This window comes from Ambystoma mexicanum, chromosome 2q, assembly GCF_040938575.1.
Source record: "Ambystoma mexicanum isolate Mex_15411 chromosome 2q, UKY_AmexF1_1, whole genome shotgun sequence".
In the NCBI taxonomy this organism is placed as follows: domain Eukaryota; kingdom Metazoa; phylum Chordata; class Amphibia; order Caudata; family Ambystomatidae; genus Ambystoma; species Ambystoma mexicanum.
Genome location: NC_090924.1, coordinates 52173500 through 52186750, shown reverse-complemented (window position 1 = coordinate 52186750; position 13251 = coordinate 52173500). Strand labels below are relative to the sequence as shown.

General features: G+C 47.3%; 1 protein-coding gene across 2 annotated transcripts in view; it reads left to right on the top strand.

Annotated features, from left to right (window-relative positions):
- Positions 1 to 12323, top strand: part of LOC138569121 (UBA-like domain-containing protein 1) — a 137689-nt gene extending 125366 nt beyond the window's left edge. The window contains exons 3-4 of one of the 2 annotated variants that reach the window (XM_069646805.1): positions 10461 to 10496; positions 11152 to 12323. In XM_069646805.1, coding sequence (XP_069502906.1) covers positions 10461 to 10496; positions 11152 to 11463 — 348 coding nt within the window. In that variant the 3' untranslated portion in view covers positions 11464 to 12323. The remainder of the gene's footprint in view (positions 1 to 10460; positions 10497 to 11151) is intronic. The other variant, XM_069646804.1, reaches the window with a different exon arrangement.
- The last annotated feature ends 928 nt before the right edge of the window (positions 12324 to 13251 follow it).

The window sequence follows — 13251 nt, the reverse complement described above, 5'->3', positions numbered from 1 at the left end:
TTTTGTCAAGCCCTGTATCTTCTCCAGGCTCTCTCCAGTTTTGTGGATGTTTGTTCCTGACCCTTGGAGTCCCTTTATCCCACTTTAACTATGTTTGGGTTTACTTTGGTGGGGCCGAGCCGTTCAGATCTGGAAGGAGGGAATACGCCCCAATAAGTGGAGGCCCAACCCTTCGCTCTTCTGGAAACCTGTGTCCGGCCAGGTCGCAAACAGTGCCAGTCAACGAAGGGGCGACATACTCTTATAGGAGAGGCTGGGGTCTGGCTCTGTTTTTGTGGGAGGGCTTGGCCTCTAAACTACCGACTTGAAACTTTCTGAGCACTTTTGCAGCAGATTTGAATGGGCACACACGCGGGTCTCGCAAGGCTTCTCACGCAGGGCCCAAGCCCCCTGTCCGTGGGGTCACTGGTGCATGTGGGCGAGGGGCATTCCCTTGTTTTGGCACCACTACAATCAATACCCCCCCTTCTACTTCCGGAGTCCAGGAGTTAGGAGGTATCACAGTTCCGTTCTGGGTATGCTTTCTCCTCCTCACTATCTCCTCAGGGCCACCCAGTCTCCACACGGGGCAAGACCTTCCGTGAGCATCCAGTGGTCTCCCTTTGTTTGGACGTTTGCATGCTAGTGTGTTTTCAGTATTTCATGGGGTTACCAAGTCCTTATTTGCCTGCGCACCCACTCCGGAGTTCCCTACTTCGGTTAGCCAACAGGTACCCAAACGGAGCCTGGTGCTCTGTAACCCCTGTCCTGCTTCAGTGAATGTGAGGGAGGGGGGGTATTCCTCCTCGAACCTTAGGGTTACTCTTCAGCTACTTGTGAAGTCATGCAATCCTGATACATATACTCCATCATACAAGAATGGATGGCTTATGCCTCAACGACGACAAAACTGAACTGCTCCTCCTAGGATCTCAAATCAGACTCAACAACCTCAACAAATCATACCAATCTTTCACTATTGACGGCAATAACATCCCAACCTCCAACAACGTCAAAACTTCAGGAATTTCTCTCGACTCCTCCCTCACTCTGACCAGACAAATCAATGCCACCTCATCCGCCACTGCCTACACTTGTAAGCTTATCAATGCGTGTAGACCCTACCTCTCAACAGCAAACTGCATTACGCTAGCCAGAGCACTTGTACTCTCGAAAGTCGACTACTGCACAGCCCTATATCTGGGCACAAGCAACAAGAACATCAACAAACTTCAAATAATCCAAATAATCCAAAACAATGCACTTAGATCAGCACTGAACCTCCCCAAGTATGACCACATATCAAACATCAGACGCTCTAATCAATGGTTATCCATACCTCAAAGAATCGATTACAAAACGCTCTCCCTTACACACAAGTGTCTACACAACCAGCACCCAGATACCTATCAGACAACTTCTCGTTCCACATTCCATCCCGCCCAACCAGATCAGTCTCAACACAAACCTTAATCATCCATAGGTTCAAGCTACAAAAAGCAGGTGGCACCAGCTTCACCGTACTCGCATCTAAGCTTTGGAACTCCCTCCCCACCACGCTCAGAGCTGAACCCTCCTTTTACCGCTTCAGAAGCGGAGTCAAAGCATGGCTTCTTGCCAATGAAAGACAACAGCTATACTCAATAGGCAACTAGGAGTAATCATGTCCCACTCCCTGTACATATTGACCCTCCCGGATAATTTCCTAGGCTTTCACCCGCTGTACATAGATCTCTACGACCTGAACATGCGCTGCTTTGTATTAACCCTTCCGTATTGTATTGTATTGTATTGATTATTGCACTTAACTATGTTTACTTCACTGCATTAACTATGTAACCTTGCCAAGCGCCTGGATGCCCCAGGGCCAGGCGGCGCTATACAAATAATAAACTAAACTAAACTGATGTCATAGGTGATTATATGCCTCCTTCAGCCATTTCGTGCATAAGCAGCCATCCAGTTCAGAGAAACTTCTCCTATTCGCAGCCCTGGGTAGGTCTGTGCAGTGTCACTATCCCCAAGGGCCAACATAGCATGCAGGTACTGGTATTGTGGTCCAACTATTCATTGGGCTGCGTAGGACGGCTATTATGTTGGCGGCCAGGTGGACTAGCCAGAGGGTTGATTAAACTCTACTGGTCTGGTAATAGGGTCCGCCCCCTATTGTTTCTCTACATGCCCTGGGGGCTAAGAGTGTTCCCGGGGCCTGCTCGTGAAGAGGCCGATTGGTCAAAATATTTGGATACCGTGTAGCGGGGCAGCTGAGTCCGAGAGAAGAGAGCGGGTCCTGTGGCGCTGCAACAGCGGCAATAGGCGGCACGTGAAAATCTCCTGGGAGCCAAAAGGCCCTCGAAGTAGTTATGCCCACAGTTCGGAGGGGGGGGGCGGGCACAATCGCCTCACACACCTACCGCTGGTGGGCGGTAGTACAAACCTTGGCAGAGATCAAGTCAATGGGCCGTCACTGCTGATCGAGGGCTGCGCCCAAGTGTCCGTGTATCGGTCTGGTGATCCTGACCTGAGGCGATCTGGCAGACACCTTCTCGACAGTGTTTTGTGCCTCGGGCCGGGGGGGTGCAGGTGGAAGGTGCCCCTCTCGTTCACCATAGCCTTGCCGCCTTATGTAGTCCGGAGGACTGCTGCTTCAGGTCTTCTGCAGTTAAATTCATTATGGAACGCGTATCTCGGGTTGCTTTCACTTTCCTTTTCCCTGGAGCTCCGTTGTGCAGGACCTCAAATCGATGCGAAAACTGGTCCGATTTTCTCTGCTCTTTTGATCAGTCCATGGGGGGAGGGTGGGCATGTTCACAGCCAATTGAGAACTGTTTATTTCAAGGTGGGGGGTCTCTTGGTGGGGGCTCAAACCACATTCAGGACGGTTAGATGAGGAGCTCACACGGAGGTGGACTCCATCTGTGCGCCCCCTGGTGGCCAGTCCCTGAAGGAGTATTGTAAGGGTCTTTCCAGCTCCTGCGGTGGTACCACCTCTTCCTCTTGGTCGCCACCAGCTCTTCCTCACCTACCCCCGCGGTCTCCCATTGAGAAGACGCTGGTAGAACAGGATAGCACTTTAAAACCTGCGGCGGTATAGCCGTCTGCTCCCGATTTGCTGGATAACCTCCAAGCAGATCAGGATAGCGATGAACAGCCCCGCTCTTTCAGAGCATTCCATGACCGGGTAAAGCATATGATGGCCCTCCTTGACATTCCAGTACCTGAGGCCCCATGGTCCCCTGCAGGGGGTGCTTTCGGGAGCATTCATCTTGTCACCACAAGAGCGCACTGGCCTGTTCCTCCAGAAAGACGTTTTGCCTCAGGACGGCAAGGTCTAGGATAAACCCCACACCGGGCTACATATCAATAAGAGAATTGACGCCCGTTACAGGCTCCACACCTCTGAAGAGATAGCCTTGGCGTCTTGTCCGCTCCCTTCCTCAACAGTGGTAGCTGCGGCCACGCTTCAATCCAAGCAGGCCTCTGCAACCTCTACGGCTGCGGCTCAGATTCTCTCCAAGAAAGACAAGATCCTGGACTCCTTGGGCAAGAAAGTCTTTGCCAACTCAGCACTGCAACTTCACCAAGCAAATACCGAGCTGATCCTGGCTGCAGCTAATATGAAGCTGAGGAAGGAATTTGCCAATTTCCAGGAGTGTATTCCTGCGGATAGGCTAGACGACTTCAATGCCAGTTTGTCAGGCGCCAGGGTGTTGGCATAAGAACTTCAGGAAGCTCCGGCACACCATGTGGATACCTCAGCTCGAGACCTGATGGTGGGAATTGATACCTCCTGCCATGCGTGACTCCATGCGACAAAGTTTTCGAAGGAGGTGCAAGATAAAGTTCTAGACCTCCCCTTCAACGGCATGGAATTGTTTCATTCTTCTACGGATGATGAACTTAAAAAGACCAAGGCGAGCACCCAAACCGCCAAATCTTTGTTGGTCCGGGCAAAGGTCCCAGCTAAGGATCCTTATACTCAGAGGTTAGGGTCTCCGTCTCGATCCTTCTCTAATTTCAGGGGGTTTCAGGACCGCTGGGCACGCAGAACTGAACCTCCGGTTGGCGGCACCCGTCGAAAACAACGTGGTTGGTTTTTCTCTTGGCCATCATCCTCCTCTCCAGGGGCAGGTAGTTTCCCTGCTGACATATCTGCAAAATTATATTTTTTTGTCTGTCGCACGAGACACCGGTGGGAGGACAAATCTCGTCTCATCTGGAGGCGTGGCAGACCATCAGCGAAGACCGGTGAGATTTGTCCATCGCTCGGGCGGGCTTTCGCTTGCCCCTTCCCTCTCTGCCCCATCCTTCAACCCTCCCTTCCAACAGATCAGGACACCCTTCCTCAGAACCGATGTCCAGAAGCTTCTAGACCTCAAGGTGGTGGAACTTGTTCCCCTCGGGGAACAAGGGGAGGGCTTCTACGCTCGTCTGTTCACGGTGCCCAAACCCAACCAGGCTGGCCTGCGCACCATCCTCAACCTTTCTCAGTTCAACCTGTCTCTTCCCCAAGAGAAATTCAAGATGATCGCACCCTGCCAAATAAAGTCCTCTCTTTGGAAGGGTGACTGGCTCAGCGTTGTGGACCTTCAGGACGCATATATGCACATCCTGACATGGAGGGCGCATTGAAAATATCTGCGGTTCTCCCTGGGAGGGGAGCACTACCAGTTCTGTGTACTCCCTTTTGGTCTCAGCTCGGCGCTGTGTGCCTTTACACAGGGTGTTCATGTATATTTGTATTTGGACGACTGGCTCCTACGCAGCCCTTGTCCACTGACAGCTTCAAGCAATCCCCAGTTTTTCCTTCAGCTCCTGTTCCATCTCGAGCTGTCGGTGAACTGGCGGAAATCTTCCATGACGGCGAACAGGATTGCAGATCTTTTCGCCACATGTCAGCTCTTCAGCCAGTCAGAGCACATGACGGCCTTGTGGTTCCAGAGACTCCTGGGCCTCATGGCCTCCTGCGTACTTGCTCTTCCTCTTGCGCATCTCAAAATGAGGCGTACGCAGCTGGTTCTTCGGAGCTCTTGGTGTCAGGCTTCGGACTCGGATTCCAAGATGATCCCAGTTCCATCCTGCATGATGATGGACCTTCTATGGTGTTCTTCGAACCAACAATCTTACAGTGGGTGTGCACACAACTGACGATTATCACGGACTCCACCCTTCTGGGGTGGGGCGCGATGCTGGATCGTCTCCGGGCTTTTGATCTATGGACTCCGCAGGACAGGCTGTTTCATATAAATTATTTGGAACTCCTGGCTGTATTTCTGGCGCCGAAAGCTTTCCAACCATCCATTACGAGCCGGGTGGTCCACGTCTGCACGGACAACTCGATGTTGTATATCAACAAGCAGGGTGGTACCAAGTAATCACCTCTTGTGGACCTTGCCATTCAGATTTGGGAATGGGCCATCCAGCACAGCATTTGGCTACTGGCGGTACACGTTCCGGGGCAATTCAATGTGGTTGCAGACTCACTCAGCTGACACAGCGGCCAGCTACAAGTGGGAACTGAACATGGAGGTCGTCGCCACCATCTTTCACCAATGGGGCACTCCAGAAGTGGACCTCTTTGCGACTGTACAAACAGGAAACTTCATCTCTATGCATCCAGGAACGGTCCCGGGGCCTCCTCTCTAGGGGATGCTCTCGAAATTCTGTGGCACAACATGAAGGCGTATGCCTTCCCGCCTCTTTCTCTGATTCATCGGTCACTCTGCAAGCTTAGGAATGCATCAAATTGTTCTTAGCTCTTGGTAGCCAGCCGGATTTTGGTTCTCTGAACTTTGGCATGTTTCAATTTGTCCTCCGATCAGACTGCCGTTGATTCCCAACCTGCTTCACCAGTACGATCAGCAGATGTGGCACCCCTCCCCACAATCATTCAGCTTTTCGGCCTGATGCCTGAATTCAAATCCTTAGCGCCGTTTAACCTGTCCGAGGACAATATGTGCATTATCCAAGCGACCAGGAAACCCTCTACGAGCTCTCAGTATAGGAGCAAGTGGCTCCGTTTTTGTCACTGGTGTTTAGCTAAGCAGCTGGACCACAGACATGCTACGATTGACACTGTACTTTCGTTAGTTTCTCATCTGGCAGCTTTGGGCATTCATGTCTTGAAGAACTTTCTTGTCGGCTATTGCCGCCTACCTGTCCACTGACAGCTGTTCTTTTTCTTTGACAAACCCAGTCATAAAAAGGCATTTCACAGGTGTTAGGCAGAATCCTGTGCAGTTCCCGTAGGGAGCACTACAGAAGATTAAGACTACAGGTGAGAGCAATAAATCCCCTTTGGGATCAGTCTGTACCACAAAGATTTAGTTGGTAGCTGTGGCTGAGCAGTCAGACTTATCTCAAGAGGGAGATGAGCAGTATTCAGGGTTTACACAATGGGCCTTCAGCACTTTGGAACAAGGAAACACTGACAAAAGCTCTGTAGTAGAAAGAATATATATATTTATTTTATACACTTCTAGTTAGACACATCTATCACAGTTATTAAAGCAAGTTAAATTCGGTCAAAGAAAGTATACACAACTCCCTAATTAAATTGTAGACAAGTTTCCGCAAGAGTGAAAACTGAACAAAACGGCGCAGTGAAAACCAAACACAAATGGTACTCGTGCTTTCTCTCCTTTGTGAGAAATTGCTAAAGTTATACAGAAATATCTTCTTACTCACCCTTGCAACACTTCCCCTAAGTTTGTGAACCAGTTTAAGCAAGACAGTGCATCAGTATAGCAAATACTTAAATGAAAACGGAGCAAAATGGCATTTCACAAGGTTTAAAAGTGGGGAGGAAAGGGTGGTTATAAGAAGTAGGTGCATCAACAGAGTTCTAGTTGATAAGCAATCTAGAGAAGGCAGTTTTAACACATTTAGCCAGAGTCAATAGGCCTGTGCCAGAGTCTGTGGTACAGGGCAAGGACCCAGGAGCAAAATGTTCTTGTAGCTGCAGTCAAGTCTTTGGTTAACGATTTTGAAAAGGTGGATGCAGAAAGTGAAAGACAATATTAAGAGAGAGGGGCGGCCAACCCAACAGGTAGGTAAAGGATTTAAAACACCTTTAGCTCTACCGCGAAGAAAGGGCGGCCTGGCGGTACAATGTACGTTTAAAATGAATAAGTGGCTCCTGCTTTGGCGGTTGTTCCTGGTAGTTCCTGCAGTTCGGGGGATCCAGCAGAGGAAGAGAGGCTCTCGTCGTGGAGGAAGGTTAGAGTTACTGCACTACCCAGGGATGAAACCAGCCGCGGTGCTGCCCGACGAATAAAAGGTACGCTCCTTTAAATCGCGATCCGGGTGGACTGGTGCCTGGCTATCCGGCCTCAGAGTACAGGGTACTGGCGATTCGACCAAGGCAGATCCAGGAATGCGATTGGCAAACTGTTTGGCCCCATCAGCTCAAGGGAAGAAGGCTCTTTCGGATGAAGATCTTCTCTCGTCGTGTGGAGAAAAGTGGCGAGACGCTGCAGCAGGGCTTCACTGGTGGTTTAGTTGTTCCAGGTGTCTTTGGCTTCTCTCCTCTTCGGCTTCTTAGTTCCAGTGGCGATGTCTTGCTCTTCCAGTCCTCAGGACCCTGCTTTTATGCAAAAAGAGCCCCATTCATACAGCCTAGCTGTCACTCACAAAGTGGAGTGGTCATCTTGGCGGGAGACTCTCCAGCCTATCAGGATAGAGTGCGACATGGGTTGCGGAGGCAACCTTGTCCAGGGGTCCTACTCCCCCTCCCACACAACTGACCCACCCCAGAAGCCCGCCAAAAGGACGAACAAAGGATCCCCGACCTGGGTTAGGAGTTTAGAGAAAGACACGAGAAAGAAGTTATATTAAAGTTCTTGCAAATAAAACCTACTGGCGTAAAGTTAATATTAAAATACACCGGCGGTATGTTAGAGGCTGTAAGAAAATGTGGTAGCCTCGAACAATGGGAAAATCCCATAGGAAAATATTCACGGTCCAATATTTATGATAGTAACCACTGCCACCAGCCAGACACTTTTGAGAGAGGGACTGTACGGTACCCTCCTTGAAAATGAACATAAGGGAAAAACTATTAACCCTTCCCAGTACCTCCATAGTAAGATGGGTTGTACTGGTTTAGTTCACAAAAATTGACTAGTAAAGTCAATGGGGACTTTACATGCCCTGGGAGACAGTAGACAGTCCCAGGGTATGGAGTCTATGTTTAGGGGCCTCTACGACACCCCTGTGTCACTGCACTGAGGGTGCTGTGTAACACATGTGAATAAAGATGGTTCTTATGGGTGAGAGAAAATCCCATAGGCATTAAACACAAAAATAGCCTACAACACACATAGCAAAAATTCCTAAGAGTGGGAAAAAGAGTCTCACTCTTACCAGGTAAAAAGAAACAAACCCTTCAAATCCAGCAAAGCTGCTGGGGGACTCTCTAGGTAAGGGAAATTAGCCATAGAATGAAAATTCTCCCTAACAGCAGGTCTATTACATCTTTTTCCACCGGTACGCAATCCTCATCCAAAGTGGGATTTAAATGTGGTCCTGACCACCTTCTGCCATAAACCATTTGAACCCATGGCTACGGCGGACCTAAAGTACCTTTCATGTAAGGTTGCATTTTTTATTGCAGTCACTTCTGCAAGGCGAGTAAGCGAGCTTCAAGCTTTGTCTGTGGAACATCCATCCGTTCCTCACCTTTCATAAGGATAAGGTTGTGCTCCGCACTCCTCCTTCTTTCCTTCCTAAAGTAGTGACTGATTTTCATTTGAATCTATCTCATTACCTGTCTTTTCCGAAACCGGCCTCACGTGCCGAGAGAGTATTACACAATTTAGATGTGACACGATCTCTGAAGTTCTATCTGGACAGAACTGAACTCAGGGACTCCTCAACTCTTTGTTATGTTCGGAGACCCAAAAGGGAAACCAGCTTCAAAGGCTACTATTTCCTGATGGATGGCCTCCTGTATTTCAGGAGCGTATACCATTCAGGGCCTTCAACCTCCGAAGGGCATTCATGCCCATCTTGTACGTGGCAAAGCGGCTGCTGTTGCCTTCCAAAAATATGTCCCCTGGGAAACCATTGCCAAGGCAGCTACGTGGGCTTCCCCATCAGCTTTTTGTAAAGCATTACTGCTTGGACCTGAGCTCCAGGGCCGATGCTCAATTCGGTCAGGCTGTTCTTAAAAACCTTTCAGTAAGGAGGTTCCATCCACCCGTATTACCTGTGAGGAGTGCTTTGGATCTCCCACAAGTATGGAGGAAAGGGGACCGGACGTAGGAGTATAACAAAGTTACTCACCGTAGTGACTACCTTACTCCTAGTCCATTGTCCCTTTTGCTCCATACGCCCGCCCGCCGTCCCCTCTAATAAGTATTCTCTATTATTGTTTAAATGGTCATAGACCTGGCGATGGAAAAGGACTGAAGGGCAATGTGGGGGGCAGAGCTCAGGAGGGTGGGGTTACAGCCACATGCACTACCCTGCGTAAAAAGAGAAGGACAAACATTTTCATTTTTGATGCTATTTAACAAAAGTGCTCTGGTTCTGTCCCAAAGGACGGAATGTCCCACAATTATGGAGGAAACGGGACTATGGACTAGGAGGAAGGTAGTCACTACGGTGAGTAACTTTATTTTTTTTCCCTTCCTCATGAATCATTCCTTTTGTATTTTTAAAAAATGTAAGTTAAACCTGCTGGAAGCCCTAGAGATTACAGGCCCAATATTAGAGTATACCGAGGTTTGAACCCGTTTGTCGTTTATGTAAATCTAAAAACACAGTAGACCAACTTAAGCATATTTTTCTTTACTGAACAGCTATGGGTAACACCAGGCCACTTTACTTTGAGAAATGTTTTCGTGACGTGCGCTTTCTTTTTGATTCATTCTGAGTGCGATGTTTGCAAGGACAGAATGTGGGCTTATAAGTGGCCCTGGCATGTTTTTGGTTGCATGTTTTACCTAGACTTAATTGCGAGTTGTTCTACATGTTTTACTTCAATGTACTGAATGTGAAGTTATTAATGTATTAACTAGATAGGTATGGATTATATTTGATCTTTGACGGGTATGTATTGCGATATAACATTTTCAATTCCAAAATATGGAGGTGTCTAAATGTATTCTGCTCCACAGCAAATGAAGTATTTTACCCACAAGTACTTATGAACTTCAATTCCAACTTTATTTAAAGTAGGCACAATGAGAAGACCGACATTACTTCTTAGGCTTTCATCCTGAGACTAATGTTGGTATAGCAAGATAACTGCCATGAACATTCTCCTCACCACATTCCGCTAGTTTGTAGTCTGGGATCCACATTTATTTCCGAATTGCATTACTACAGCTAACCCGTTCATAAAAGCATGCTGCTTTGTTTAACCATTGCTAGTCAATACTGGTGAGAATGCACATAGATGGACTAGCCAAACGTTGTTGCATAGAACCATTGTTCGTGAAATTAGTTTTTATTGCTCTGTTTAGTTTTTTTAACAGGCCTCAAGTATGTCTGTTGCCACAGGCCATTGGCAGGTAATGGCTAGTCAGAAATGGTGTGATGTGTGAAGGGGAGTACTAAACGGGGCAAGAGACTTTTTATTCCTGGCTAGTAGATTGCACATGTTTTCCCTAGTATTATTACCTCTGATCAGAAATACCACATGAAACCCCTCTAAATTATAAATCACATTTTTTATTAGTGTCGTTCCATTTTCATTTTTTTTAGCCAAACTGCAGCTACACCACACATACCATGCCATGTTCTGGGTTGGGCTAGACATTATTTCTTATGCAATTCAAGATGAAAACATCCACTCTTAGCACTTTAAGGATTAAACAGTTGGAGTAGGTGACTTAGTATAGTAGCAGATTATTAGACCATACAACAGTCCCTCTTAGATACCCCACCTTTTGGAGATCAGTGAGCAGAGACAAAATCTGTAGTTTGTTTGGTAGTCTGTGAAATGTGCATATGAGGTATTCAGCACGAAAGGGAAAATGGAATTGCAAAATCTCCTTCCCAACTAGCACATTCCCGTGTTGTCCAGATTTACGGGAAGGATTGGGGGAAGAGAGCTATGATGTGTGAGGACATTTAAGCAACTGCTTACACCTGAGATGTTGATGTTTATACGATTGGGGTTACCCATTAATTGTCTAATTGCTTAGCTTTCCTTTTTTTTTCCAGATGTGCACACCAGCCAACACTCCTGCCACCCCACCGAACTTTCCAGATGCCTTGGCCATGTTCTCTCGCTTGAAGGCCTCTGAAAGCCTGGGTGGCGGCAGCCCAATTGGATCCATGGCTACCTCACCACCACCACTTCCTCCTTCCCGCCATGGCAGTTTCAACGCTGCTTGGCCCATGATACCACCTGCCAGCCAGCAGCATCAACCTAGTATGTGGACTTCAGTCCCACCAACCCCATCAGCAGCAGGCACTGCAACAAATGGCAATGCTGAGCCAAAGCTCAATGCCACCATGGAGGCTGAAAGATGAGACCTAGACAAGAGAAAGTAGCTTTGTGTTGGTGTCCTTATTCCCCACCCCTGAGGACAGTGTAGAGGAAATTGTCTGAGAACAGACTATACAATATTGTGAAGAACCTCAGGACTACGGTGCATCTCCTTATGTGAAGTCTGCACTCACCAGTTTATGAAGCACAAAAGAAGCCTTTACAAAAGGAAAGTAGATGCACTTAAAAAAAACTAGTCTGGTGGATCTCCATAGAGGAGTTTATGTGCGTGAATGTGAGCTCAAGCTAATGGCTCATGCAAGCCCTCCAGCTCTGTTATTAAAAAAGGTGATCACATCTGTGACTGTCAGATGAGCAACACTTTAGCCCCCTTCATCCTTAACAATCATTGGGAAGACAAAACGACAATTTGGGCCTTATGGAAAATGTGTGCATGGGTTTTATTCACTCACCACTTGTGTCCTAGCACACGTTTATGCAAGAACTACCTTCACTGGAAGCGGCCTTTAAGGCACCAAGACGTTTCGGAGCCGGGATTGGGGAATGATTGATCAACAAAAGAAATGATGTAATGTCAGATTTTTAACTTTAAAATTATTTGTGTGTTTAAAAATATGAAACCAATGGGAAGCTATTTTGGGGTTTGAACTGGGACACCCTACCACCCCAACAAAATCTAGAAACCCTTTTAACATCTGCAGGGATTAAAATCTGGTGATTTCTGCATCGGCATTGTACCTCCAGCCCTATCTAATATACAGTGAACAGGAGCATCATGTTTAACCTGTTTTTCTTTGTTTAGGGATTTAAGGAGATTGAGACCGATATTTTGCCGTTAGCATGATGACACCGTAAAAAGTAAAATAAAACCGATACTAATCTTCTTGAGATTCCTGCAGTTTTGTGGTTGATGTCTGTGGTTCTGCATTCAGCTCCTCATCTCTAGTCGTGCCTCACTGCCTCATACCCCACAAGGCCCTTCAGAATGACTCCCTCAAACTGAATGCCCAATCTCACATTCTTTGTTTCATCAATCTCGGAGTGCACCATCAACAGACTGTGCATAGCTCTTTTTATGGACAATCTCTCCCCTTCCTGTTTTACACCCTACCTTGCCCTGAGCATCTTCACCCTCCCAACTTTCCTCAACAGTGAATACTAAGGTGCTTCTTCACATTCATTTTTGAGCTGTTTAACACAAGATCAGCAACCGGCAAAGCCGTTCGCGTTGCTGACTTAATCCATGTAATGATAATGATGTTAATGATAATGATGTGTTTATATAGGGCCTTTATCCAAAGCGATAATCAAATGAGACGGCTTAACCATGCCCCAAACTAGGCTCTTACGGAGCAACAACAGCTTACTCAACATTGCCTCTTCTCAGTGGGGTTATCATCCTAGCATCACCCTTTAATAGCTCTTGAGAACACTTCTCACCTGAATCTCCATCAACATCAACCACTCTAATCAAATTGATGTTCTCTATAGACCTCTATGCAGCGGTGTGGGGGGATTAAAGTTTCAAGCAACCAGCAAGCCATAACCGGCATCTCAATTCTATACATATCGACAGCACATCATTTCTTACTCGCCAAGAGTCAATTATCACTAGCTAATGGCATGTTCACATTTTGCACCCTGCTGTGAGATCTCCTTTTTTCTTGATCGATTTTTTGCACCCACCCATTGAAATGTGTTAGTTTGGGAACGTAACCTTCATTCTCTGGGACCTAAACATATGGGTAGAAGACTTGGAGAAGTGCATCACTTCTGAAGTTTTGGAAATAACATCAACTTCTTCCATCACT